This window comes from Peromyscus maniculatus, chromosome 2 (genome assembly GCF_049852395.1).
Source record: "Peromyscus maniculatus bairdii isolate BWxNUB_F1_BW_parent chromosome 2, HU_Pman_BW_mat_3.1, whole genome shotgun sequence".
Taxonomy (NCBI): Eukaryota; Metazoa; Chordata; class Mammalia; order Rodentia; family Cricetidae; genus Peromyscus; species Peromyscus maniculatus.
This window is the reverse complement of record NC_134853.1, coordinates 109427856-109455374: the sequence shown is the minus strand read 5'-3', so window position 1 is coordinate 109455374 and position 27519 is coordinate 109427856. Positions and strand designations below refer to the sequence as shown.

The following is a 27519-nucleotide window of genomic DNA, read 5'->3' as shown; positions in this document are numbered from 1 at the left end:
CTATGAAGGCTCTGACAAATCACTACCCAGTTATGGAAGACCAAGGGGCCATGGAGTATCACTTTCAACTTAAAGTAAGCAAGAAAACTAAGGACAAACTGTTGTCCTTTAAAAAAATACAAACATATTAAATGAATTAAATAATTCTCTCTCTCTCTCTCTCTCTCTCTCTCTCTCTCTCTCTCTCTCTCTCTCGTGTGTGTGTGTGTGTGTGTGTGTGTGTGTGTGTGTGCCTGTACATGTATGTGTATATATATATACATATATATATATATGTGTGTGTGTGTGTGTGTGTGTGTGTGTGTGTGTGTGTGTGTGTGTGCGCGCGCGCGCACAGGTTTTTCTGCTCTGGTACAAAGCTGTGTTCTGGCAACTGAGTAATAATGGATTTTCAGACTGAGTCCCAAGCTAAGGGACTCTGCTATCAGTAGACCATCCCTATAAACATGTTTAACTGATTCCTACATTTCTTTCATCTTCCTAAACATTTGATATTTACAAGTTAGTCATGTTACACACGTGCATCCACAGCAATGACTGAATGACAGACTTCCTGGATAAGGATTCCAAGGCAGACATCAGAAGGCCATGGACTGAGGGGGAGGAAAGGGCACTAGGAAGGTTCTGCACAACCAGGGAAACCATCACCAGGGTCAGTAGACACAGAGATGAGGGGACATGTTTCCAAAGAAATTATCAGCAGCTGAGAAGCAAATATTCCAGGTAGATGGAGTTTGGAGGTGAGGGGTATAATGACTCTAATGTTCTCCTACACAGAAGGGCTTTTACATAACATAAAACAATTATAACATTACTTGTTGTGGTTATTTATATTAATTTATTTATTATTTACAAAATGAAGATAAAGACTTTGATGTTCCACACACAGAGAAATGACCCTGCAGATCCCTAGCTGCTGTAGGAGACGTTGAGGAGCTAGGACTTCTTCTCTTATGATTTGACACAAACATTGTTTTTAGGGACTTAACAATGCTACAGTGTCCTGTGCATGAGGATAAATATCACATGGTGATTAAAATGATTATAAATTTGGTATAATTGTAATAGTACTCATGGCACAGCATTTGAGAACCTAAGCCTTTGAAATCGAGTGTTCAGACACTTTACCTGTGTGTGGTTTGGATCTGGAGTGTCTGTCCAGGTTTCCTGTGCTGGAGGCTGGTGCTCATGGGAGCAGTGTTCACAGGGAACACGAGCCTTCATCATCCTCAAGGAACAAACTGTATCAGTGAAAGCCTGCTGATTGTTGGAGATGAGTGACTACTAGGTAGTGAGGCTTTGCTGGAGGAAGGTTGGGGGCTCCATCTAAGGACACACTTCGTCCCTGTCTGCATCTTGGCCACCATGAAGTGAGTGACTTGTGAGTCCCATTGTCTTCCTACTATGCAGTGGACCCAAAAATCCATGCAGTTAATGTTCAAACTTGTGAGACAAAATAAGTGAAAAGTAACCTTTGACATTTTTAATAGCTTCTCACTCTTGTGCATATATGTGAGTGTGTGTCTATGCAAGTATTTGTGTGTGACTATACATGTGTATCTGTTTGAGTATGTGTGCATGTGTGTCTGTGTTTATGTATTGTGTTTGTGTATATATGTGAGAAATTATGTATGTGAATGTGTGTATCAGGGTATGCATATGTGTTTCTGTGTGTTAATTTGTGATATATATATATACATATATATATATGAGGAATATGGGTTTATGTATATGTGTGTGTTTGTGAAAATGTGTGTATGTATGGAAATTTCTGCATGTGTGTGTTTATGTTTGAATGATGGTATATATTTTTATGTGTGGGAATGTGTACATAAATGTGTGTGCTTGAGTGTTTGGTTGTGTCTCTCTGTGCATATGTGTTGAAAATCTGTCTTATGTGTGACTCTGTGTGCGTACATGTGTAGTGGAGTGTGTGTATGTGTATTTCTTTTGTGGGTAATATGTATTTGTGTGTGTGAGTTTGGGTGCACATATTTGTTTAAGTGTGTATTTGTTTCTCTGTGTCTGTGTGTGTATGTGTATAAGCATGTGTGTTCATTTGTGTGTTTATGTATATCTGTGCTTGTGAGTGTGAGTGTAAGTGTATGTGTATGTGAGAATGTGTGATGGTAAGTGTGTATCTCTGTGACCGTGTTTGTATGTTTGTGTGCAAGTGTATATGACAGTATGTGTCTGTGTGCATCCATACTGATGAATGAGCAAGTATGTGTATATCTGTGTGAGTGTGTAAGTGTGTGATGGTGTGTGGGTGCTGTGGGTGAATGCATGCATTGAGGACATGTGTGTAGGTACAAACTTGCCAAGTGTGAAATTGTGGTAGGAGTCCAGTTTACAGGAGTTAGTTTTCTGTTTCAGCCACTGGCTCCAGGAATCAAACTCAGCTCATCAAGCTTGAATAGCAAGCCTTTACACATGGACACCTCATGGAGGCATGACAATATTTGGGTGAATAATAAAGATACACTGATGACACAATTAATGTCTTATATAAATTAATATTAGAGTTAATAAAAGCAATTTGAAGAAAATAACTTAATAAAGCCTTTAAACATTGGAAAATTTAAAATATTTCATTAGCATCAATGCTTTTTTTCTTTTTGATTTTTTTAGACAGGGTTTCTCCACATAGCCCTGGCTGTTCTGAAACTCACTCTGTAGACCAGGCTAGCCTTGGACTCAGAGATCCACCTGCCTCAGCCTCTCAAATGCTGGGATTAAATGTGTGCACCACCACCATCATGGTCATCAATATTTTAATTTAGAAACAATTTGGATCACACTTTACATTATGATTTAAACATATATGAAAATAATATAAATAAAACAGAAATTAGGGTAAAATGAATTTCAATAACTTTTTTCGGGGAGTTTCGAGACAGAATTTTTCTGTGTAGCTTTGTGCCTTTCCTGGAACTTGCTTTGTAGACCAGGTTGGCCTCGAACTTACAGAGTTCCGCCTGGCTCTGCCTCCTGAATGCTGGGATTAAAGGCGTGTGCCCCCACCGCCTGGCTAATTTCAATAACTTTTAAATACAATTTTTAGAGAAAATTTTGTCTTTACAATAGATGTGTAAATTTCAAACAAAGACTAGATCTCTGGTGTAATAGCTAATGACAGTTCTATTTAGAAAAAGAAAGCTGGAAAACAGCTTTCTGAGGGCAGCAGTGAAAGGGGAAGCAAAGATGAAAACCACAATGGTGAGAAAAATTCCCAAGAGAAGCAGAGAGAATGAGTTAAACACAATGAAAGACAACTGGAAAGTAGGGGGAGTGCATTCAGAAAGGGAAACCAGTATTTTTCCCTATTTAAGACAGATGCACACAGCATGGTCTTCAGAGACCCTAAAGGAGAAGGTTCAGGACCACAGAGCCCAGAGGACCAGCAGCATCTGCAACATTCACAATGGCCAGGCCCTCTGCTCTCCTGACATGCCTGGTGGTGATGCACTACCAGTCAAGCTGCCTTCTGGGATGTGACCTGCCTCAGACTCATCACCTCAGGAACAAGAGAGCCTCCACACTCCTGGCACAAATGAGGAGACTCTCCCCTCTCTCCTGCCTCAAGGACAGAAAGGACTTTGCATTCCCTCTGGAGAAGGTGGATGCCCAGCAGATCCAGAAGGCTCAAGCCGTCCATGTCATGGGTGAGGTCACCCAGCAGGTCCTGACCCTCTTCACCTCGGATGAATCATCTGCTGCTTGGGAGACAAGCCTGCTACACACATTCCGTGATGAGCTCAAGGAGCAGCTCAAAGACCTGCAAACCTGTCTGAGGCAGCAGGTGGAGATGGCGCAACCTTCCCAGAGCCAGGAAGACTCCCCGGTGGATGTGAGCAACTACTTCCACAGGATCACAGTCTACCTGAAGAAGAAGAAACACAGCCCCTGTGCCTGGGAGGTGGTCAGAGCAGAAGTCAGGAGAGCCCTGTCTTCCTCAGCCAAGCTGCTGGCAGAATTGACTGAGGAGAAGGAATTAAGTCCTGAGCCAAAGTGATGAGAACTTTCCTGGGCTACAACACTGCATAAATTCTCCTTTTAAAACTCTCATTTATTTTTGACATGAACTCAACCAACCTGAGTAGATGTTTTGGCAAAACAGCACAAATTTTATATGTATGTAAAGGCATTTGTTTCTGCATCCATTTGGATATCTCTTTGTATTCTACATGTGTTTATTTTACTATTTATGTAATCTAAGTTATTTAAGTTAAAACTTTCAGGTTTGTATTTTCTTTAATGTAGTAAACCATCATATGCAATTAAATTATTTTGAATCCCATTCAATTTCGCTGTATAAAATACTTATGATTTGTTAATTCTGTATCTTTTCAAATTTTTCCAGTCTTTTTAAGTTGATACTCTAAACCATAAAAATTTCACAAATGGACACAGTGTTGCCTGGTTGGGAGCCAGAGAATCTTGCTCCTGTCACATTGTGACTTAATCTTCTTTGACATATATTTTCTAGAGGAATCCTCCCTCTGACCTCCATGACCTCTGGTACCTTCCACCTACTCTCAACTTCTATGAGTTTAACAGTTTTGGGTTCCAATTATGAGTGAGCTCATGTACAGTGATAAGAACAAATCACGGAAAAATGATTAGCCTGCCTGAATACCACAGACAAACATACCAAGAAGAAATCAGGAAATGAACCCCATTCATAACAGCCTCATGAAAGATCCCTGAAATACATCCCACCAGGGAGGTAAAACGCCTCAAATATTAATCCTTTGCAACAACACGATTCCCTCTCAATTTTCATGGGTATTTCTTGTCCTCCTACTCCTCTTCCTCCTCCTCCTTCTCACCCTTCTTCTCTTGGAGCTTCCAGTTGTGCATGGATACACGGCCATCACCTGGAGACTAGGTAGCCTCTCTCAGGGGCCCCAACCCTGAGCACAACTGAATCTCTCTCTCAGAAGCTATCAACTGCCACAGTTCCTCAGCTAGAAGAGAACTCTCCTCCATTTTCCAAGCTGGGATTTTGTCCGTCCTGGTGTTGTCCATTCAATCATAGCAACTCTTGGTTCATTAGTGCAACTGTCCTGTTGTATCCGAGAACACTGCTTTGCTGTGGTCATCATCCACTGCCTCTGGGTCTTACAATTCTTCTGCTCCCTCTTCTACAATGATCCTTGGGGCAAGAAGTCAGCCCTTTATTTTGTGTTCATGGATCAGTTGTGGGTCTCTCTGTTTATTGCCATTGACTGTGAGAGGCTTCTGTCCTAAGGGGTAGTAATCCTGCAGTAAGGCTCTCATAGACAGATAGTTGTAATGTGAATTCGGGTATTGTGACCCCACAACACTGCTTTTATTCTTTTCTATCTTCATGGTTCCATATGTGTTTTAAAAGTGATACTTCTGGGAGAAACATAATTTAAATTTTGTATTGTGTAGTGGATTTAATAGTAGTGGCCCCCATTGACCTATGTGTTTGAATGCTTGGCCCATGGGGATTGGCACTATTAGGAGGTGCAGCCTTGTTGGAGTAGGTGTGGCCTTGTTGTACGAAGTGTGTCACTGTGGAAGTGGACGTAGAGGTCTTATATGCTCAAGCTAGGCCTTGTGTGGTAGTCTCCTGCTGCTGCCTGTGGATCAGGGTGTAGAATTTTCAGGTCCTTCTCCAGTACCATGTCTGCCTGCATCCTGCCATGAAGTTAATTTTGGGAACTGAAACTGCAAGCCAGCCCCAGTTAAATTATTTCCTTTATAAGAGTTGCTGTGGTCATGGTGTCTCTTCACAGTAATAGAAACCTTAACTAAGACAGATTGCATTGAACCTGAACATCTCTAGGATATGGAGTCACTTTCATAGCAACATTGTAGTTAATCAACATAGATCTTTTCCACTGAATCTTAGTAGGTAATGTTGTTGCTGCTGCTGTCTCATTTGGATGACACGCCGGTTCATTTCTTCAGCTTCATTTCCAATGGCATCATATTTTTTGGTTCATTGCCACAGCCAACATCAGGGTTTTCTTCCTAGGAAAAAAGAAAAGAGAAATACAACAGATGTGGAAACGTCTATCATCAAACCAACACTTCAGGAAAAGACAGAAAGAGTGACTGGAAAAGTATAGACAGTTGAAGTACTGAAAGCCTTTGCTGTCTTTGAAAATAGCCTGAACCCCGGTACAATTAGTCACATTGGAACTGAGTATTAGCCACTGAAATCAGTAAGGAATTGATGGCTTACAAATACTTTATATAGGGATCAATGTCCTAGCCCAACACTGAAGTGGAAGTATGTATAAACATATATATTATACATGATGAACAGTTTAATAGCAGCACATGCTATATATAATAATGTACATATATGTGCACACAGCTTTCTTTCTGATATACTCCCAGTCCCTCTCTGCTTTCCCAGACCCCATCTTTCAGCCTCATCGCCTGGGTTTCCTCCCTGATGTGGGAAGACACAGTGTTTGCTCCTCATTCTCTCCTCATCAACCAGCTCTGCCATTCAACAACTAATATCTCTTACACCTTGCTTTCTGGCTATTATTTTTTCTGAAAATGCATAACCACCAGGCGAAATAGAATATGAAGCAATAATGTAAGAAGCTCTCATGTGAGAGAGTTTCCTCTTTTTTTTGTTGTTATTGTTGTTTTGTTTTAATCAGAGTGTTCTTAAAGACCTAATGCTACCTGTGGTCAAAAACAGAGACGGGGTAGGAGGAAGGGGAGGGTGGGGAGAGTTAGAGGCAGTGGGAGAGAGAAGGGGAGGGGGAGGGGAGGGAGAGGGCCAGGGACAGAGGAAACAATCTGCCACGCTGGCAAACATTTAGAGAAGAAGAGAGCCCCTACAGCCATCACTTTCAAAGAAGAAATAGTTTAACTCTGGTGTGTTTTCTTTAGAAATTTTTTCCTAGAAGAGTTTTTCTCCACAGCTAAAACAGGCATTTTCCCCAGAAGAACTGACATCAGTTTGGAAGACTCAATTCCCGTCACTTCTCATCTGAGGGAGGGAGCACCCTCCCAGGTCCACACAGGTCATGCCTTCTGGACAGTGGTCTGCTCAACATGCACAAAACAGTCACTAAGGCTTTTTCCCCTCTAGTCTTCTATAGAGGAGGTTCTTTGGAGAAGGAGGAGTCTGTGTGTAGTCCCCTCAGTTGATAACTACAACCAAGCTCTGTGTCTGACCTCACATCATTTTGACCAGTAGGTAAAACATTTGTAATGTGTCATGTAACTGAGCAAACCATGCCCCAGCTAGGAAGGATGTAAAATAATGTCTGAACACTCAAAGGAGATTCTCCCCCTGCTGCTCTGCCTACTGAGACCAGCAACACTGGGCTTGGGAAATGCACTGACTTATGACTGTTGTTTAAAGGGTGACTTCAAAAGTTCAGGTTACCTCTCCACAATAGAACATGTCACAAGGGGCAACCTGAATCCTTGTTACAGACAATATTACAGTCACTCTTAACTGGTACAGAATGAACTAGTTCTTATTCATACTGGATTAAGATCTGTGTTTTTCAGGGTCACAGATCAACAGCCCAGAGTATCTTGACCCAACAGCCCCTTTGCATTCTTCAGTACAGATGTAGGGAAGAAGACAATGTCCATCTATAGGTTCAGCTGCCAGGGAAACCCTAGACTTCCATCCACTTCATATATATATACATATATATAATACTTTGGGAATTTCACATCATGCACCCCAATCCTGCACCCCCCCAGCACTCCCATATCTATCACTCACCCCTTCAGCATTGACCTCTGACAGAAATTAATTAAAAGCAAAATGAAACAAACATAAAAACCCACCTCAACCCACTGTCTTTCCCACATCCCCAACTCTTCTTCATTTGTACTAATGACATCAGGAGATTCAGTATGTCACACAGTATACCTTTCTCTTCAGTCAGCCTCACCCTCAAATGTTCTTTGCAGTGAGTCATTGGTCTGATTCATGGCCTCTGGTCTCTGGCACACCATCATTGCTGGATCCTACAGAAACTCCCCTAATATCCTGTTATTGCCCCAAGTCAGTCATAGAGATGCTGGGGTTATTGTTCTGCAGGACCAGTTCTCTCAGATCATAAATGGGATCATTGATAGGGTGGGCCAACCCATTAGCTAGGATGTGGGTCTAAGTGGTAGCTGAACTCCTCAGTTTGGGCTGCTAGGACCAAGCCCCTCAGGTGAGGGTTTGAGACAACTCTTCTATACCAGTGCCATTGGGGCCAGCTCTCCAATGCCCACAGTGAGGGGTGTGGTGCTATATATCTCATGAGGGACTGGGCCAGCTCTCCTGCTGAAATGTCCAGTAAGGGGCAGAGCTAGCCATCCCAGGGCCAGTGAAGGACAGGTGGGCTCAGCATGGCCCTTGGATTTCAACATGTAAAGTTCTTATGGACCTCTGTGGTAACAGGGCCCATGGACATCAACACACACACACCAGTGCAGCAAGATGGTGGACCAAGATATGGCCTTCAGCAGTAGCTCAGGCCCACATGTCTCATCAACTCCTTGTTTTTGCGGGGGCAGGGTGATTTCTGAGAGATCAGAGAGACAGAGCAAGCTACCACTAACCACACCTTGCCAGCTTCTCAGTTGATTCTGTTTCCTCAAATTGGAAGCCTCCGAGTCCTCATCCAATTGGATCTCAGTTGAACTGCTGCTAAAAGCCTAAATGCTTAAAAAGCTTCTAGTTCCTGGTCCTTATGCCTTATATACCTTTCTGCTTCTAGTCATCACTTCCTGGGATTAAAGGTGTGTGTCACCATACCTGGCTGTTTTCAATGTGGCCCTGAATTCACAGAGATCCAGATGGACCTCTGCTTCCCGAATGCTAGGGTTAAAGGTGTGTGCTACAACTGCCTAAACTCTATGTTTAATATAGTGTCTGTTCTGTTCTCTGACCCCCAGATAATTTTATTGGGATGCACAATATATCAATCACATTTCTCCTTTTTTGTTTAAAAATGAAGTTGCTGGGCAGTGGTGGCACACACTTTAATCCCAGCACTCAGTTGGCAGAGGCAGGTGGATCTCTGTGAGTTTGAGGCTAGCCTGGTCTACAGAGTGAGTTCTAGGACAGGCTCCAAAGCTACACAAAGAAAGCCTGTGTGGAAAAACTAAAGAAAAATGAAGTTATAACTAATATAAGAAAAAGTATATCCAATAAGTATATACAATATATACAGTCAAGAATTATATTAACAATGTCTAGTTTATTAATATGTGATGGATTCAGACAGAAAACTCCATTATATACATTAACAATGTCTAGTCCATTATCATTTGACAAATTCAGAAAAAATTTCATTACTTATTCTGTTTAAAACAAGTAGTTCTTGTTTAAAATTAGATTCAATAATCCACCTTTTTATCTTATATCTGTATTCTCTTTTTAATTTTCTAATTAGATTCAAAAATCTACCTTCTATGTTTTCATTTTTTATCTTCTTTTTTTCTTTTCAGATTAGATTCAATAATCTACCCTTTTATATATATTCTTTTTTTCTTTTTCTGTTTTTCATCAACTCATTCATAAGAGTAACTAGTCAACTACAAATTCCTCCCTTGTGTCAGGTCTTGACTTCATAGTCAGGAGAAAGTTGTCATTGCCACTTTGGATGTGAAACATGCCCACATGAATGTTGCCATGTTGGAGTAATCAGGAGAAGCACAAGATAATAGATAAAGGAGTTTAGAATATGTAGAGACAGACACTGTGGAGTGTGTATTAGTGGGAAATTGATTGATACCAAGATGATCTGCAGAGCTTGTAACTGAAGAAGACTCTGTCAGGGAGTATGATTACTGATGAACCAGAGTCTCTGTGTCATTGTGCAACATCATTTAGACATGACTTTCTGCATTCTTTCCTTGATGCTTTTTTTTTTTTTTGGTTTTTCGAGACAGGGTTTCTCTGCATAGCTTTGCGCCTTTCCTGGAGCTCACTTGGTAGCCCAGGCTGGCCTCGAACTCACAGAGATCCGCCTGGCTCTGCCTCCCGAGTGCTGGGATTAAAGGCGTGCACCACCACCGCCCAGCTTGATGCTTATTTTTAAGGTAATTTTAATCATCCTTATGTTTATATAATAGAATAAATTACTGTGAAGCAGTTCCATAATATCATCTTGCCAAGAAAACATTTATAGCCATATCTGCTTTGGTTCAATAGAACTAGGGAATCAAGAGACAGGAATAGAAGAACTGAGACGGGACCATGATGTAAGGAGAGCATCTTAGGGTTTCTATTGATGTGAAGAGACACCATGACCATGGCAACTCTTACAAAATGAAAACTTTTAATTGTGACTAGCTTACCATTTCAGAGGTTTAGTCCATTATCATCCTGGCAAGAAACATGGCAGACATAGTGCTGGGTGCTGCAGGACATAGAAATATGAAGTAGGAATTCAGCTGACTATAGCAAAAGCTAATACCTGGAAGAAGCCAAGGGCTTTTCCAGAGGATAAAGCCAAGTCTTAAGGAGTCTTGGTGAATAGCAAGAGTCCATAACCCCTTTCCTCTACCCTTTCTTATTCTACCCTTGACGCTAAAACTAGAACCATGTGGCCAAAGCTGCCAAGTTCTGCTACTTACTGGGGCTGGAACTTGGCCCCCTTGTTCAATTACATCTTCACCAACTTTCTCTTTTCCATTATTTCCTTTGCCTCCTAAGCTTAGTTGTCCTGAACCTGGATCTGTAGACCAGGCTAGCCTCAAACTCAGAAATCCTCTTGCCTCTGTCTCTGGGATTAAAGGTGTGCCCACCATACTCAGATCTAAGCTTTTCTTTAATTCTTTTTCACAAGTTGGGATCTTAGCTGGGTGAGATCTTGCCTTGAGGTCACTACTCCCATTATTCCATTTCTTAATCTGTTTATGTCCTTGAACATATAACTTAGGTCCCTTCCACTTCTGTGGTACTCCTTTTCTTCTCACATAGTATATCTTGTATTTTTCCTTCTCAGCTTGCTCCTTTTCATTATTAAGACTTCTCTGCCAACAGAATTAATCTACAACTCTTTGCCCTAGCCTCAGGGAGACATTTTGGACAAGTACAAAAAGCAGCAAGTTCCACCATGAAGATCACATCTACAAAGTCATGTTCTAGTAATGGAGGAGAAATGGACTTTCAGACACAGATTAAAGGACTCTGCTATCACTAGACCAGCCCTGTGATACATGCTTAACAGATTCATACAATTTCCCCCTTTCTAATATTTGAAACTCAAACATCAGTCATGTCACCTATGTGGATCTAAGGAATGGCAGAAACACAGACTTCCTGAATAAGGTTTACAAGATGACCATTCAGAAGATCATGGAAGAGGGGATTAAATGGCACTAAGAAGGGTCTGCATAGCAAAGAAATCATCACCAGGGTCAGTAGATACAGAGATGAGGGGACTGGTTTTGGAAGTCTCTGACCACAGTGTATGCGTCTAAAGTAGAAGAAACTGAAATTATCAAAAGAGAGAAACAAATATTGCGGGTAGATGCAGTTTGGAGATGAGGGGAACAGTGACTCTAATGTTCTCCGACACAGAATGGCTTTTTACATGACATAAAACAATATAACTTTATTTGTTGTGGTTATTTAAATTAATTCATTTATTATTTACAGAATGAGGACAAAGACTTTGAATTTCCAAACACACAGAAATGATCCTGCAGATCCCCAGCTGCTGTAGGAGACATTGAGGAGCTAGAACTGCTTCTCTTATGATGTGGCACAAACGTTGTTTATAGGGACTCAACCACATTGCAGTGTCCTGTGCATGAGGATAAACATCACATGCTGACTAAAGTGATTATAAATTTGGTATGATTGTAATAATACTCATGGCACAGCATTTGAGATCCTAAGCCTTTGAAATCAAGTGTTCAGACACTTTACCTGTATGTTGTGGTTTGGATATGGAGTGTCTCTCCAGGTTTCCTGTGCTGGAGGCTGGTACTCATGGGAGCAGTGTTCACAGGGAACATGAGCCTTCATCATCCTCAAGGAACAAACTGTATCAGTGAAAGCCTGCTGATTGTTGGAGATGAGTGGACTACTAGGTAGTGAGGCTTTGCTGGAGGAAGATTGGGGCTCCATCTAAGGACACACTTTGTCCCTGTCTGCGTCTTTGGCCACCATGAAGTGAGGAACTTCATGAATCACATGGTCTTCCCACTATACCATGGATCCAGAAATCCACGGATATAATGTTCTAAAGTTGTGAAACAAAATAAGCAAAAAATTTAACTTATTTTTTAAACTTTAATTTCTTATTACTCTTGTGTAAGTGTGTGAATATGTGTCCATATGTGTCTTTATATCTGTATGTGTGTGATGTGTGTATGTGTCTGAGTTTGTATGTGTGTATGCATGCGTGTGAGAGAATGCATGTATGTGAATGTGTGTGCAAGGATCTGCATGTGTATGTGTCTGTATGTGTGAATGTATGAGTTTTTCTGTGTGCATTTGTCTGTGTGTGAGTTTGTGTGTATGTTGGAATGTGAGTATCTGTGTGCATCTGAGTGTGTATGTTTGTCAGAATGAATGCATATGTGTGGGAGTACATATGTGTGAGTATATGTGTATGTGTGTGTGTTATATGACTGTATGTGTGTTTATATGTGAATTATCATGTGTATGTACTTGTGTTTATTGTGGAAATGTGTATATATGTGTGTATGTGTTTTAGTATATGTATATGTGTTTAAATGTCAAAACGTATGCCTTCTGTATGGCTGTGTGTGAATTTTGGAGTGTGTGTGTATGTTTGCATGTGTGTGGGAGTAGATGTGTATGGAAATGTGCATTTATATGTATGTTTTATGTGAGTGTGTATATGAATGTCTTCATGTGTGTGTCTAGATATGTCAGTGTGTGTATTTGGGTGTGTATGTGTTCACTTGTACATGAGAATTTATATCTATGTGTGTTTCTTGTGTCCTTCACTGTGTTTCTTGGTGTATGTACATGTGTGTACAATTTAGAGTGAGAGAGTGTACCTGTGTGTTTATGATAGTAAGTGTGATGGTATGTGTATGACCATGCAAATCAGTTGGTGTGTATGTCAGGTTGTGTGTCTGTGTTTGTATGTGAACTTGTGTGGTTATGTGCAAGTATGAATGAGGAGGTGTATATAAATATGTAAGTGTATGTGTGTGTGTGTGTGTGTGTGTGTGTGATTATGCGTGTGAGACTGCGTTGTGCATGCCAAAGATTGCCTCTTTGTGTATGTGGTGGTCAGAGGCAAACATACAGGGGCGAGTTCTCTATTTCAACCATGGGATCAAGGAATCAGCCTCAGTTCAACAGCCTTGAACAGCAAGGATTTTTATACAATCATTGGTTAGATAACTAATTAACTGTGATGTTTAAATTAACCTTTTATATATATTTATATTACAATTATTGTGGGCAATATGAAGAACTAAATTTTAGCGGTTCAAATGTTGGGAAACATTAAACTACATCTTTTTAAAATATATTTATTAGAAAAACTGCATCATAACTTACATGATAAGTTAAATACTTAAGTAAATGATATAAATAAAAGAAAATAATTAATTATAAAATGAAATAGAAGATATCTGAGGAAATTTTGTCTTTGAAATAGATGCGGAAATTTCAATCAAAAATGTATAACCCTGGTGTAATACTTAATAACAATTATATTTATAAAGAAAAACAGTAAAGAAGCTTTGTGTAAGCAGCAGCAAAAGAGAAAGCAATGAAGAAAATCAAAAGGATTTAGGAAAAAAAACAGACACAAAAAGAAAATGAGTTAATTTACTGAAAAATAGTAGAAAAGAGAGGGGAGAGCATTCAGAAAATGGAAACTAGTACTTTCTCTTATATAAGACACATGGACCCAGCCAGGATGGACTTCAGAGAACCTAGAGGAGAAGGTTCAGGACCACAGAGCCCAGAGGACCAGCAGCATCTGCAACATTCACAATGGCCAGGCCCTGTGCTCTCCTGACATTCCTGGTGGTGATGCACTACTGGTCAAGCTGCTGTCTAGGATGTGACCTGCCTCAGACTCATCACCTCAGGAACAAGAGAGCCTCTACACTCCTGGCACAAATGAGGAGACTCTGCCCTCTCTCCTGCCTGAAGGACAGATTAGACTTTGTATTCCCTCTGGAGAAGGTAGATGCCCAGCAGATCCAGAAGACCCAAGCCATCCCTGTCCTGCAGGAGCTGACCCAGCAGGTCCTGATCCTCTTCAGCTCAAAGGACTCATTTGCTGCTTGGGAGACAAGTCTTCTAGACACATTCTGCACTGGTCTCCACCACCAGCTCAAAGACCTGCAAGCCTGTCTGAGGCAGCAGGTGGAGGTGCAAGAACCTTCCCTGAGCCAGGAAGACTCCCTGGTGGCTGTGATAAACTACTTCCACAGGATCACTGTCTACCTGAAGGAGAAGAAACACAGCCCCTGTGCCTGGGAGGTGGTCAGAGAAGAAGTCAGGAGAGCCCTGTCTTCCTCAGCCAAGCTGCCGGCAGGACTGACTGAGGAGAAGGAGTAAGTCCTGAGCCAAAGTGGAGAGGACTCTCCTGGGCTGGGATCCTGCACCTCACTGCTCAGATTTGGCCTTCTCCAAGATCTCTTTGACTTTGACCTCATTGATTCAACTTGCCTGGATAATTATCCTAATATTGGGTTATATTTGTGTTGATCTGTAAGGGCACTGGTTTATTGATTCAGATGTTTTATTTATTCCTTTGTTTATATATATACATATATATACTTATATTTATTTATCAGTTCTGCTTGTTTGTCTATTTACATGATTTTAGTTATTTATAATACCAAAGAATTTCATATTTTCTTTAAGATATCAAACTGTATTGTTAACGTATTTCTTCTGTTCATTAAATTTTTTACTATACATGTTTAAACTTATTTGTCTGCCATTAGATAATTTGAAAACTTTTTGATGCTTTTAAACTTATTCTGTACACCATAAACATTAAACACCAGGACTCAGTAGGAAATAATACTGAAAGCAATGTGTACTGATTTGACTTAAGAGGTGAGTTGATGCAACCATCTCATAGTTCCTGTTCACTGATGGTAAAATCTTACTTATTTCCATTAGATAGCACTCCTCTAGATGTGTGGCCAGCATGCTGTACAGAAGGAAACCAGACATCTTGCTTGTGTTCTATTGTGCCTTAGTCCTCTTGACCAACAAATCCCCCTGAATTCACTGGCCCCAGTAAAAAAATTTGACTCCCAACTTCTATCAGATTAACACGATTGGATCCCAAAGATGAGGGAGACCATGAAACCAAAATAAAATAAAGCACATCAACAAAAGAGGATCTTCCTACATACCATTAAAAAAGTGAAACATGATAAAAGAAAAAAGGGAGTGTCAGCCCTGTCTTGGTGATGGCTTCAATTGCTGAGATACAATATCATGACCTAAATCAGTTTGGGGTAGAAATTATTTATTTTGCTTTAAAATCACATCACTGACAGAGGTTTGGCAAGATCTTAAACAGGGCAGGAACAGGAAGGCAGGGGCTGATATAGAGGTCATGGAGGAATACACTGTCTCCTGTCTTGATGCCTCAGGGACGCTCACTGCTTTCTAATACTCTTCAGGACCACCTGCCCATGCTTGGATCACCCACATTGTGCTGGACATTCCTACAGCAGTCATCAGTTACTAAAATGATTTAGAGACTGGTCTCCAGGGCAATTCTGTAGAGAAATCTTCCCTGGTGAGATCCCTTCTTCCCACATGACCCTATCTGGTGTCAAGATGAATTTAGAATTATCCAGGTAAAATTGCATTCATAACAGCCTCAAAAAAACATACCTTGAAATAAATCTAACAAGGGAATTGATATTCTTCTAAAATTACATGGCTAATACCTCTCAATTTCATTAGGTATCTTTTATATTTAAATTTTTTTCATTAAACATTATAAACCCAATTATCCCTCCATTGTCCTCTCCTGCTCTTCACTCCATAACCACCACCACCCCCATTCAGTCCTCGGATAGTAGTACTACCTCTCATGGATAGTCTGCAAAGTATAGCATACAAAGCTGAGGCATGGCACAGCCTCTATCCACTGCTTCAAGGCTGAACAGGGAGGGTATCCCCAGCAAAGGGTCTGGGCTTCAAAAGCCAGCTCTTGCACTTGGGACAGGTCCTGCTCCCGCTGGCAGGGGCTTCACAAAAAGATCAAGCCACACAAGTATCAGCCACATTCAGAGGACATAATTGGGTCCCATGCAGGTCCCCCAGCTGTCAATCCAGAGTCCCTGAGCTCCCTCAAGCTCAGGTAAGCTGTCTCTGTGGTTTCCCCTATTATGATCTTGACTCCCTGCCCACTTTGCTCCTAGGTCCCACCTCCCTCTCTTCTGCTGATCTCCAGGAGCTCAGCCAAGTGCTTGGACTAGGATCACAGAATCTGTTTGCTGTTGCCAGTTTTGCATGGGTACACCGCCATCTAGTGGAACACAGGCAACCTCTCAGGGGCCCCATTACTGAGGATAACTGAATCTTCCACTCCCAGCAGCCATTAGTTGAAAATAGTTTCTCAACTAGGGCTGGGATTTCCTGGTATCTTCCCTGCTTGAAACTGGGATTTTATCTGTCTCTTTCATATTCAGATAGCACCAGTCACTACTGCTATCAATATGGACCTGCAGCTACTATATTGTGTCTACAAACCCCTGTTTCCTGCCGTCAGAAAGTGTCTCTGGGATCACCCATCTTCCTGCCAGCTCTTGTGTAAGGAATACTACCCTATGGAAGCCAGGAAAGATATAGTGGTCTTTGCTCAGACACTTATTCCCTGTACATTAACCACTTGTAAGGGTCTGTGTCCAGTCATCTATTGTCATGAGAACCTCCTCTGAGGAGACTGAGAGATGCACTTATCCTCTGTGAGATGTGGAGGGTGATGTATGAAATCAGGCCTTTTGACACCACAGCCATTGCTCTTATTCTTGACATTCCTATTCTCCAGCAGCTTCCTGTTTCCACAGGTGTGTTAAGATTGATATTACCAGGTAGAAAATCAATGAAATTTTGACTGTGATTGCATTGACTCTGCAGTTCACGTTCCAAAATGCACTCGGTTTGATGTAAAATTACTTTATTTTGCGGCCATTGAACTTTTAAGTTGAACACTATAAACATTGCTGCTATTGCTTCCCCTCTGGGATGACATCACTTCCTTTTTTGGCTTTCATTTCAAGTGACACCACAGTTTCAGTACAATGCCACCAAGCAACGTCAGTATCTTCTCTCTAGGAAAGTGGAAAAAAGAAACAAAATATTCAAGGTAATGAAAATTCAAAAGAGAAATGACATCCACCATGGAGCCAACATCACCATAGAAAAAATAAATGAATAATTATACATATTGGCAATACTGAAACTCTTCTATGTGATAGAATCCCTCAAAGTTCTCCAATGCTCAGTTTTTGAATGGACAAAGACAGAATTTGAGCAGTATCCACTACTAAAGTAAAACTGGATAAATATCTGTAAGTCTAAACTTCTGCGTAACTAATAGGCAATCAGAGGTACTGCTATCACTGTGTCTTCTGGTCTGTATATCTACCTCCTAACTTCAGGCACAGCAAGCACTCAGTGAGCAAATATTGATCAAAAAACTAGATTTTGGAAAAAACACAAATACTTATATCTTACAAATGTCCTCAGGACAAACTGGGGCATTTACACATCACTACAGACCACCGGGTCTTCTGATGTTGACATCTGGGGATTCTTGACACTCTGATCTCTGGTCAAGTGTTCACTGCTGAGCACAAAAGCCTTTCTAATGAATCCACTGAAACGAAAGAATCGATCTTCTAGGACTTATGACACTAAAAACCAAGCAAGCACCACACTGTGTGTGAGTGCTGATATCATCAAGATATGGAGAGCGGTCTCAGAGAGTGGGGTACAAGAAGAGGGCTAAGGACCTTGTGCGCCAATGTGCAGCAGAGAGTGTTTGTAGACTCAAAAGCCACCGAAGAGTCACAGGGCACTTAGAGAAAAGGCAGCAACCAAGGATCACAGTCTCTAAACTCAGACACAGCTAGAAAGAACGTGCATTCCATTTTGGGTAGTTGTTGCTGGTCAAAAAATCATCAAAACAGGAATGGTGGGCAGAAAGGGAGATGTATCCATGGATCCTGACTTTGAAGGAACTGTGAAGCACAAGACAATGGCTGACAAAACTGATCCATGACAGAGAGATCTTTTTCAGAGCCGTTCTGTTAACTATAGAGGTCACAATGACTATAACACAGAGAAGCCTGAACTGTTCTTCATTCAGAGGAAGGGTCTCCTGGAACAGAAAAGAGTTCAAGAAACCCACAGGCCAAGACGGCATCCGTTTCCATCCAAGGACAGAGGAAACAATACTGTAAAGTTTAAGGCTGAAACTTTTCCTTAGAGCAAAGCACAGATGATAAATTTTATGAGTTTTTGTGAACATGTGTGTGTGTGTGTGTGTGTGTGTGTGTGTGTGTGTGTATGCAGTAAAAATCATGCCACAGCAGGCATGTGGAGTGAGAGAACAACTTCCATGAGTCAGTTTTCTGCTCCCACCATGAGTTCCAGGGATGAACATGAATATGTCAGTCTTGACCAGGAAAATCTTATTGATTGTGCCATAATAACCATCAAATGATCATTCAATAAATGCCTAATATACAATAAAAAACAAATTTGATCCTTCATATACTTAAGAATTCAAGTATATTAAGACAACTAGAAAAAAATCTCAACGTCAAACCCTAACCAACATACATAAGATTTTGACATGTGCCATTTCTTCAAATAATACCTGTAGACTCACCAAAAATTATTTGAAACAAAATTGAGGTTACAAATCAGGTAGCTATATTAAGGAACAAATATGACCCACAATATTCAATGCAACATGAACTTCAAGAAATTTTCAGGACAATTATCTGATGTAAGGTTTTATGATTTACAGGTAAGTGATTTCACACAGGAAAGGTTTATCTGTGTTATAAATATCAACCCTAATGTCTTTCAGGAATAAACTCTAGAGAAGCTTTGTTGAGGGAGCATTGACAGTGGAAGCAATAACGAAAACAAAAGAAAGGTGGGAAAAAATGGCAAGAAACAAGCATGGGATGACTGAAAGAAAGTGAAAAGCACATGGGTGAATAATGGAGGGCATTAAGAAAATGGAAACTAGTGCTTTCTCTTATTTAAGACACATGGACCCAGCCAGGATGGACTTCAGAGAACCTAGAGGAGAAGGTTCAGGACCACAGAGCCCAGAGGACCAGCAGCATCTGCAACATTCACAATGGCCAGGCCCTGTGCTCTCCTGACATTCCTGGTGGTGATGCACTACTGGTCAAGCTGCTCTCTGGGATGTAACCTGCCTCACACTCATCACCTCAGGAACAAGAGAGCCTCCACACTCCTGGCACAAGTGAGGAGACTCTCCCCTCTCTCCTGTCTGAAGGACAGAATGGACTTTGCATTCCCTCTGGAGAAGGTAGATACCCAGCAGATCCAGAAGGCCCAAGCCATCCCTGTCCTGCAGGAGCTGACCCAGCAGGTCCTGATCCTCTTCAGCTCAAAGGACTCATCTGCTGCTTGGGAGACAAGCCTCCTAAACACATTCTGCACTGACCTCCACCACCAGCTCAAAGACCTGCAAGCCTGTCTGATGGAGCAAGGTGAGGTGCAGGAACCTTCTTCAAGCCAGGAAGACTCCCTGGTGGCTGTGAGGAACTACTTCCACAGGATCACTGTCTACCTGAAGGAGAAGAAACACAGCCCCTGTGCCTGGGAGGTGGTCAGAGCAGAAGTAAGGAGAGCCCTGTCTTCCTCAGCCAAGCTACTGGCAGGACTGACTGAGGAGAAGGAGTAAGTCCTGAGCCAAAGTGGAGAGGACTCTCCTGGGCTAGGATGCTGCACCTCACTGCTCAGATTTGGCCTTCTCGAAGAACTCTTTGACGTTGACATCACTGATTCACCTTGCCTGGATAGCTATCCTAATATTGGGTTATGTTTCATTCATGTATAAGGGCATTTGCTTATGGTTCAGATGTTTTATTTTCTTATTTATTTATTTATTTATTTATTTATTTTTATTATTTCTTCTGCTTGTTTGTCTCTCTGCATGATATTAGTTATTTTTAATACCATAGAATTTCATATTTTGTATAAATTATCAAACTGTAACTGTTAATTTATTTCTTCTATTCAATAAATTTTTTACTATGCATGCTTAATCTTATGTGTCAGCTATTCTATCTATTGAAAACTTTTTGATGCTTCTAAACTCATTCTGTATACCATAAATATAACACACCTGGACTCGGTAGGAAATAATACTGAAGCAATGTGTACTGCTTAGACTTAAGAGGTGAGTTGATGCAGCCATCTCATAGTTCCTGTTCACTGATGGTAAAAATCTTACTTTTCTCCATTAGATAGTACTCCTCTGGATGTAAAGCTAGCATGCTGTACAGAAGGAAACCAGAACATCTTGCATGTGTTCCATTGTGCCTTAGTCCTCCTGACAAACAATTCCCCCTGACATCTCTGGCCTCCCATAACTAACATTTAACTCCCAACTTCTATCAGATGAACTTGATTGGATTCCAAAGATGAGGGAGACCATGAAATCAAAATAAAATAGCAATCAACAAATGAGGATCTTCCTACATACCATTAAAAAAGTAAAACATGAAAAAAGATAAAAATGGAGTGTCTGCCTTTCTTGGTGATGTCTTCAATTGCTGCGATAAAATATAATGACTTAAAGCATTTTGGGGTAGAAATTGTTTACTTTAGTTTAAGATCACAGCATATTACATCACTGACAGAGGTTTGGCAGGATCTTAATCAGGGCAAGAACCTGAAGGCTGGGGCTGATATAGAGATCATGGAGGAACACACTGTCTACTGCCTTGATGCCTCAGTGCCTGCTCAGCCTGCTTTCAAATACTCTGCAGGACCACCTGCCCAGGGGATGGATCGCTCATAGTGTGTTGGACACTCCTACAGCATCATCAGTTATTAAAATGATTGAGAGACTGGTCTCCTGTGTGAATCTGAAGAGACCTCTTCCCTGGTGACATCCCTTCCTCCCACATGAACCTATCTGGTGTCAGGTTGAACTTAGAATTATCCAGGATAAATTCCATTCATAATAGCCTCAAAAACATACCTTGAAATAAATCTAAAAAGGGAAGTGAATGCAAGTCTTCTAAAGCAACACAGCCAATTACTCACAATTTCATTTGGTATCTTTTTTTATTTTATTTTTTTCATTTTACATACTAAGCCCAGTTTCCCCTCCCTCCCTTTCTTCTGCATTCACCTTTTACACCTCCCCCCCCCCCAATCCTCAAAGGAGATAAGGCCTCCCTTGGGAGTCAACAAAGTGTGGCATACCAAGTTGAGCATAGCTCCCCACTGCTTCAGGCTGAGCAAGGTGTCCCAGCATAGGGTTTGGGATCCCCCAAGCCAGTTCTTGCACTTGGGACAAGTCCTGGTCCCACTGCCAGGGCCTCACAAACAGATCAAGCCACACAAGTCTCAGCAGCATTCAGAGGGCCTAGTTGGGTCCCATGCAGGTCTGCCAGCTCTCAATCCAGAGTCCCAGGGCTCCCACTAGATCAGGTCAGCTGTCGCTGTGTTTTTCCCCATCATGATCTTGACTCCCCGCCCCCTTTGCTCCTAGGTCCCACCTCCCTCTCTCCTACTGATGTCCAGGAGCTCAGCCCAGTGTTTGGACTAGGATCACAGAATCTGTTTGCTAACTGTTGCCAGTTTTGCATGGGTACACCGCCATCTAGTGGAACACGGGCAACCTCTCAGGGGCCCCATTACTGAGGATAACTGAATCTTCCAATCCCAACAGCCATCAGTTGAAAATAGTTTCTCAGCTTGGGCTGGGATTTCCTGACACGCTCCCTGATTGAAACTGGGATTTTGTCTGTCTCCATCATACTCAGACTGTGCATGCAGTCACAGCTGCTATAAATATGGACCTGCAGCTACTATATTATGTCTACAAACCCCTGTTTCCTACAGTCAGAAAGTGTCTCTGGGAATACCCATCATCCTGCCAGATCTTGTGTAAAGAGTACTGCCCTATGGAAGCCAGGAAAGCCATACTGGTCTTTGCTCAGACACCTATTCCCTGTACATTAACCACTTGTTAGGGTCTGTGTCCAGTCAGTCATCTACTGCCATGAGAACCTTCTCTGAGGAGCACTGAGAGATGCACTTATCCTCTGTGAGATGTGGAGGGTGATATGGAGGGTGATGTGGAGGGCACAATAAGAGCCATTGCTCTTATTCTTGACATTCCTGCTCTCCAGCAACTTCCTGTTTCCACAGGTGTGTTAAGATTGATATTACCAGGAAGTAAATCATTGATATTTTGACTGTGATTGCATTGACTCTGCAGTTCACGTTCCAAAATGCACTCGGTTTGATGTAAAATTACTTTATTTTGCGGCCATTGAACTTTTAAGTTGAACACTATAAACATTGCTGCTATTGCTTCCCCTCTGGGATGACATCACTTCCTTTTTTGGCTTTCATTTCAAGTGACACCACAGTTTCAGTACAATGCCACCAAGCAACGTCAGTATCTTCTCTCTAGGAAAGTGGAAAAAAGAAACAAAATATTCAAGGTAATGAAAATTCAAAAGAGAAATGACATCCACCATGGAGCCAACATCACCATAGAAAAAATAAATGAATAATTATACATATTGGCAATACTGAAACTCTTCTATGTGATAGAATCCCTCAAAGTTCTCCAATGCTCAGTTTTTGAATGGACAAAGACAGAGTGTGTGCAGTATCCACTACTAAAGTAAAATTACATAAATATCTGTAGGTCCAATCTTCTGGATAACTAATAGGCAGTCAGAGGCACTGCGATCACTGCGTCTTCTGGTCTGTATTTCCACCTCCCAACTTCAGGCACAGCAAGCACTCAGTGAGCAAATATTGGCCACAAAACTATATTTTGGAAAAACCACAAATACTTACCTACTGCAAATGTCCTAAGGACAAACTGGGACATTTGCACATCACTGTAGATTACAGGATCTTCTGCTCTTGACATCTGGGGATTCTTGACACTCTGATCTCTGGCCATGTGTTCACTGCTGAATCCACTGAAACCAGAACAGCCATCTTCTAGCACTATGATGCTAAAAACCAAGCAAACACCACACTGTGTGTGAGTGCTGACGTCATCAGGATAAGGTGAGCAGTCTCAGGGAGTGGGATACAAGAAGAGGGCTGAGGACACTCTGCCCCACTGTGCAGCAGAGAGTGTGAGTAGACGCAAACCCCACTGCAGAAGTCACAGGGCACTTAGAGAAAAGGCAGCAACCAAGGATTAAAGTCTCTAAACTCAGACACAGCTAGAAAGCATGAGCATTCCATTTTGGGTAGTTGTTGCTGGTCAAAAAAATCCTCGAAACAGGAATGGTGGGCAGAAAGGGAGATGTATCCATAGATCCTGTCTTCGAAGGAACTGTGAAGCACAAGACAATGGCTGACAAAACTGGTCCATGACAGAGAGATTTTTTTTTCAGAGCCGTTCTGTTAACTGTAAAGGTCACAATGCCTATAACACAGAGAAGCCCCGGCTGTTTTTCTTGAAGACCAATGGTCTCCAGGAATACTAAACAGTTCAAGAAACCCACAGGCCAGGTCGGCATCCCTTTCCATCCTAAGGACAGAGGAAACAATTGTGTAAAGAATAAGGCTAAAACTTTTCCTTAGAGCAAAGCATAGATGATAAATTTTATGAGTTTTTGTGAACATATGTGTGTGTGCAGCAAAGATCATGCCACAGCCGGCATGTGGAGTGAGAGAACAACTTCCATGAGTCAGTTTTCTGCTCCCACCATGAGTTCCAGGGATCAACATGAATATGTCAGTCTTGATCAGGAAGCTCTTGTTGATTGTGCCATAACAACCACCAAATGATCATTCAAAAAATACCTAATATACAATAAAAGCCAAATTTAATTTTTTTATAAACTTTAGAATTGAACTCATTTAAGACAACTAGTAAAAATAACTCGCCCTTGCAGCCCTAAACAAAATAGATAAGATTTTGACATGTGCCATTGTTTCAAATAACACATGTAGACTCACAAAAAATTATTTGAAAAATAATAGACATCATAATTTAAATAGGTATATTAATATAAAATATGACCCACAAAATTTAAATGCAGCATGAACTTCAAGAAATTTTCAGGACAATTATCTGATGTAAGGTTTTATGATTTACAGGTAAGTGGTTTCACACAGGAAAGGTTTATCTGTGTTATAAATATCAACCCTAATGTCTTTCAGGAATAAACTCTAGAGAAGCTTTGTTGAGGGAGCATTGACAGTGGAAGCAATAACGAAAACAAAAGAAAGGTGGGAAAAAATGGCAAGAAACAAACAGAGAATGACTGAAAGAAAGTGAAAAGTACATGGGAGAATAATGGGAGGGCATTAAGAAAATGGAAACTAGTGCTTTCTCTTATTTAAGACACATGGACCCAGCCAGGATGGACTTCAGAGAACCTAGAGGCAAAACTTCAGGACGACATAGCCCAGAGGACCAGCAGCATCTGCAACATTCACAATGGCCAGGCCCTGTGCTCTCCTGACATTCCTGGTGGTGATGCACTACTGGTCAAGCTGCTCTCTGGGATGTAACCTGCCTCACACTCATCACCTCAGGAACAAGAGAGCCTCCACACTCCTGGCACAAATGAGGAGACTCTCCCCTCTCTCCTGTCTGAAGGACAGAATGGACTTTGCATTCCCTCTGGAGAAGGTAGATACCCAGCAGATCCAGAAGGCCCAAGCCATCCCTGTCCTGCAGGAGCTGACCCAGCAGGTCCTGATCCTCTTCAGCTCAAAGGACTCATCTGCTGCTTGGGAGACAAGCCTCCTAAACACATTCTGCACTGACCTCCACCACCAGCTCAAAGACCTGCAAGCTTGTCTGATGGAGCAGGATGAGGTGCAGGAGCCTTCCTCGAACCAGGAAGACTCCCTGGTGGCTGTGAGGAACTACTTCCACCGGATCACTGTCTACCTGAAGGAGAAGAAACACAGCCCCTGTGCCTGGGAGGTGGTCAGAGCAGAAGTCAGGAGAGCCCTGTCTTCCTCAGCCAAGCTGCTGGCAGGACTGACTGAGGAGAAGGAGTAAGTCCTGAGCCAAATTGAAGAGGACTCTCCTGGGCTGGGATCCTGCACCTCACTGCTCAGATTTGGCCTTCTCCAATATCTCTTTACTTTAATATCATTGATTCCACTTGCCTGGATAGTTATCCTAATATTGGGTTATGTTTCGTTGATGTGTAAGGGCATTTGCTTTTTGGTTCAGATGATTTATTTATTTATTTATTTATTTATTTATTTATTTATTTATTTATTTATTTTTATTCATTAGTTCTTCTGTTTGTCTATCTGCATGATTTTAGTTATTTTTAATACCATAGAATATTTTATTTTCTTTAAATTATCAAACCATTATTGTTAATTTGTTTCTTCTATTAAATAAATTTTTTACTATAAATGCTTAAACTTCTGTGTCAGCCATTCTATCTTTTGAAAACTTTTTGATGCTTCTAAACTCATTCTGTACACCATAAATATAACACACCTGGATTTGGAAGGAAATAATACTGAAAGCAATATGTACTGATTTGACTTAAGAGGTGTGTGGCTGCAGCCATCTCATAGTTCCACTTCACTGATGGTAAAATCTTAGTTCTGTCCATGAGATAGTACTCCCTGGATGTATAGCTAGCATGCTGTATAGAAGGAAACCAGAACATCTTACATGTGTTCCATTGTGTCTTAGTCCTCCTGAACTACAATTCTCCCTGACCTCTCTGGCCTCCCATAACTAACATTTGACTCCCAACTTTTATCAGATGAACTCGATTGGATTCCAAAGATGAGCGAGACCATGAAACCAAAATAAAATAAAGCACATCAACAAAAGAGGATCTTTCTACATACCATTAAAAAGGTGAAACATGAAAAAATATAAAAATGGAGTGTCAGCCCTTCTTGGTGATGGCCTCAGTTGCTAAGATAAAATATCATGACCTGAAACATTTTGGGGTAGAAATTGTTTACTTTAGTTTAAGATCACTGTATATTCCATCACTGACAGAGGTTTGGCAAGATCTTAAACAGGGCAGGAACCTGAAGGCCGGGGCTGATATAGAGGTCATTGAGGAATACACTGTCTACTGCCTTGATGACTCAGGGTCTGCTCAGCCTGCTTTCAAATACTCTGCAGGACCACCTGTCCAGTGGCAGGATCACCCACAGTGTGCTGGACACTCCTACAGCATCATCAGTTATTAAAATGATTGAGAGACTGGTCTCCAGTGTGAATCTGAAGAGACCTCTTCCCTGGTGAGATCCCTTCCTCCCACATGAACCTATATGGTGACAGGTTGAACTTAGAATTATCCAGGGTAAATTCCCTTCATAATAGTCTCAAAAACATACCTTGAAATAAATCTAAAAAGGGAAGTGAATGCAAATCTTCTAAAGCAACACAGCCAATTACTCACAATTTCATTGGTTATCTTATTTTATTTTATTTTTTTCATTTTACATACTAAGCCCAGTTTCCCCTCCCTCCCTTTCTTCTGCACTCACCTTTAACACACACACCCCAATCCTCAAAGGAGATAAGGCCTCCCTTGGGAGTCTACAAAGTGTAGCATACCAAGTTGAGCATAGCTCCCCACCCACTTCTTCAGGCTGAGCATGGTGTCCCAGCATAGGGTTTGGGCTCCCCAAAGCCAGTTCTTGCACTTGGGACAAGTCCTGGTCCCACTGCAAGAGGCCTTACAAACAGATCAAGCCAAACAAGTCTCAGCAGCATTCAGAGGGCCTAGTTGGGTCCCATGCAGGTCTGCCAGCTGTCAATCCAGGTCCCAGGGCTCCCACTAGATCAGGTCAGCTGTCACTGTGTTTTTCCCCATCATGATCTTGACTCCCCGCCCCCTGTGCTCCTAGGATCCCTTCTCCCTCTCTTCTACTGATCTCCAGGAGCTCAGCCCAAATCTTGGACTAGGATCACAGAATCTGTTTGCTAACTGTTGCCAGTTTTGCATGGGTACACCGTCATCTAGTGGAACAAGGGCAACTTCTCAGGGGCCCCATTACTGAGGATAACTGAATCTTCCACTCCCAGCAGCCATCAGTTGAAAGGACTTATGCAGGGACACTTGGCTCAATCTGGGAGGAGGGGACTGGACCTACCTGGACTGAGTCTAACAGGTTGATCTCAGTCCTGGGGGAGACCTTGATCTGGAGGAGGTGGGAATGGGGGTAGGCTGGGGGGATGTGGAGGGGGACAGGAAGGGAGAGAACAAGGGAATCTGTGACTGTTAGGTAGACCTGAATAGTATTGTAAAATAAAAAAAGTAAATAAAATAAAATGCATCAACAGACAAGCAATAAAATAGCACCAACAAAAACAA

The 27519-nt window shown here is 41.6% G+C and overlaps 4 protein-coding genes across 4 annotated transcripts; all 4 read left to right on the top strand.

Moving 5' to 3' along the window:
* Positions 1–3424: 3424 nt before the first annotated feature.
* Positions 3425–4579, top strand: LOC102925772 (interferon alpha-12-like). The gene is made up of 2 exons (XM_006976010.2): positions 3425–3850; positions 4490–4579. Exons 1-2 carry the CDS (start codon positions 3425–3427, stop codon positions 4577–4579), a joined length of 516 nt encoding a protein of 171 aa, XP_006976072.2.
* Positions 4580–13951: 9372 nt separating this feature from the next.
* On the top strand, positions 13952–14524 carry LOC143271669 (interferon alpha-12-like). The gene has a single exon (XM_076563555.1). The coding sequence runs from the start codon at positions 13952–13954 to the stop codon at positions 14522–14524; it is 573 nt and encodes a 190-aa protein (XP_076419670.1).
* A 4795-nt stretch (positions 14525–19319) lies between these two features.
* On the top strand, positions 19320–19892 carry LOC143271668 (interferon alpha-12-like). The gene has a single exon (XM_076563554.1). It carries the CDS (start codon positions 19320–19322, stop codon positions 19890–19892), a length of 573 nt encoding a protein of 190 aa, XP_076419669.1.
* Positions 19893–24644: 4752 nt separating this feature from the next.
* LOC143271667 (interferon alpha-12-like) lies at positions 24645–25217 on the top strand. Its single transcript, XM_076563553.1, has one exon. It carries the CDS (start codon positions 24645–24647, stop codon positions 25215–25217), a length of 573 nt encoding a protein of 190 aa, XP_076419668.1.
* The last annotated feature ends 2302 nt before the right edge of the window (positions 25218–27519 follow it).

What these genes read in the sequence shown, in the direction of transcription:
- LOC143271668 (XM_076563554.1), top strand. Translation starts at nt 19,320, where the DNA reads ATGGCCAGGCCCTGTGCTCTCCTGACATTCCTGGTGGTGATGCACTAC.
- LOC102925772 (XM_006976010.2), top strand. Translation starts at nt 3,425, where the DNA reads ATGGCCAGGCCCTCTGCTCTCCTGACATGCCTGGTGGTGATGCACTAC. An exon ending in AGGAAGACTCCCCGGTGGAT is followed by an intron (nt 3,851 to 4,489) that starts GTGAGCAACTAC and finishes TATATTTTCTAG; the next exon opens with AGGAATCCTCCCTCTGACCT.
- LOC143271669 (XM_076563555.1), top strand. Translation starts at nt 13,952, where the DNA reads ATGGCCAGGCCCTGTGCTCTCCTGACATTCCTGGTGGTGATGCACTAC.
- LOC143271667 (XM_076563553.1), top strand. Translation starts at nt 24,645, where the DNA reads ATGGCCAGGCCCTGTGCTCTCCTGACATTCCTGGTGGTGATGCACTAC.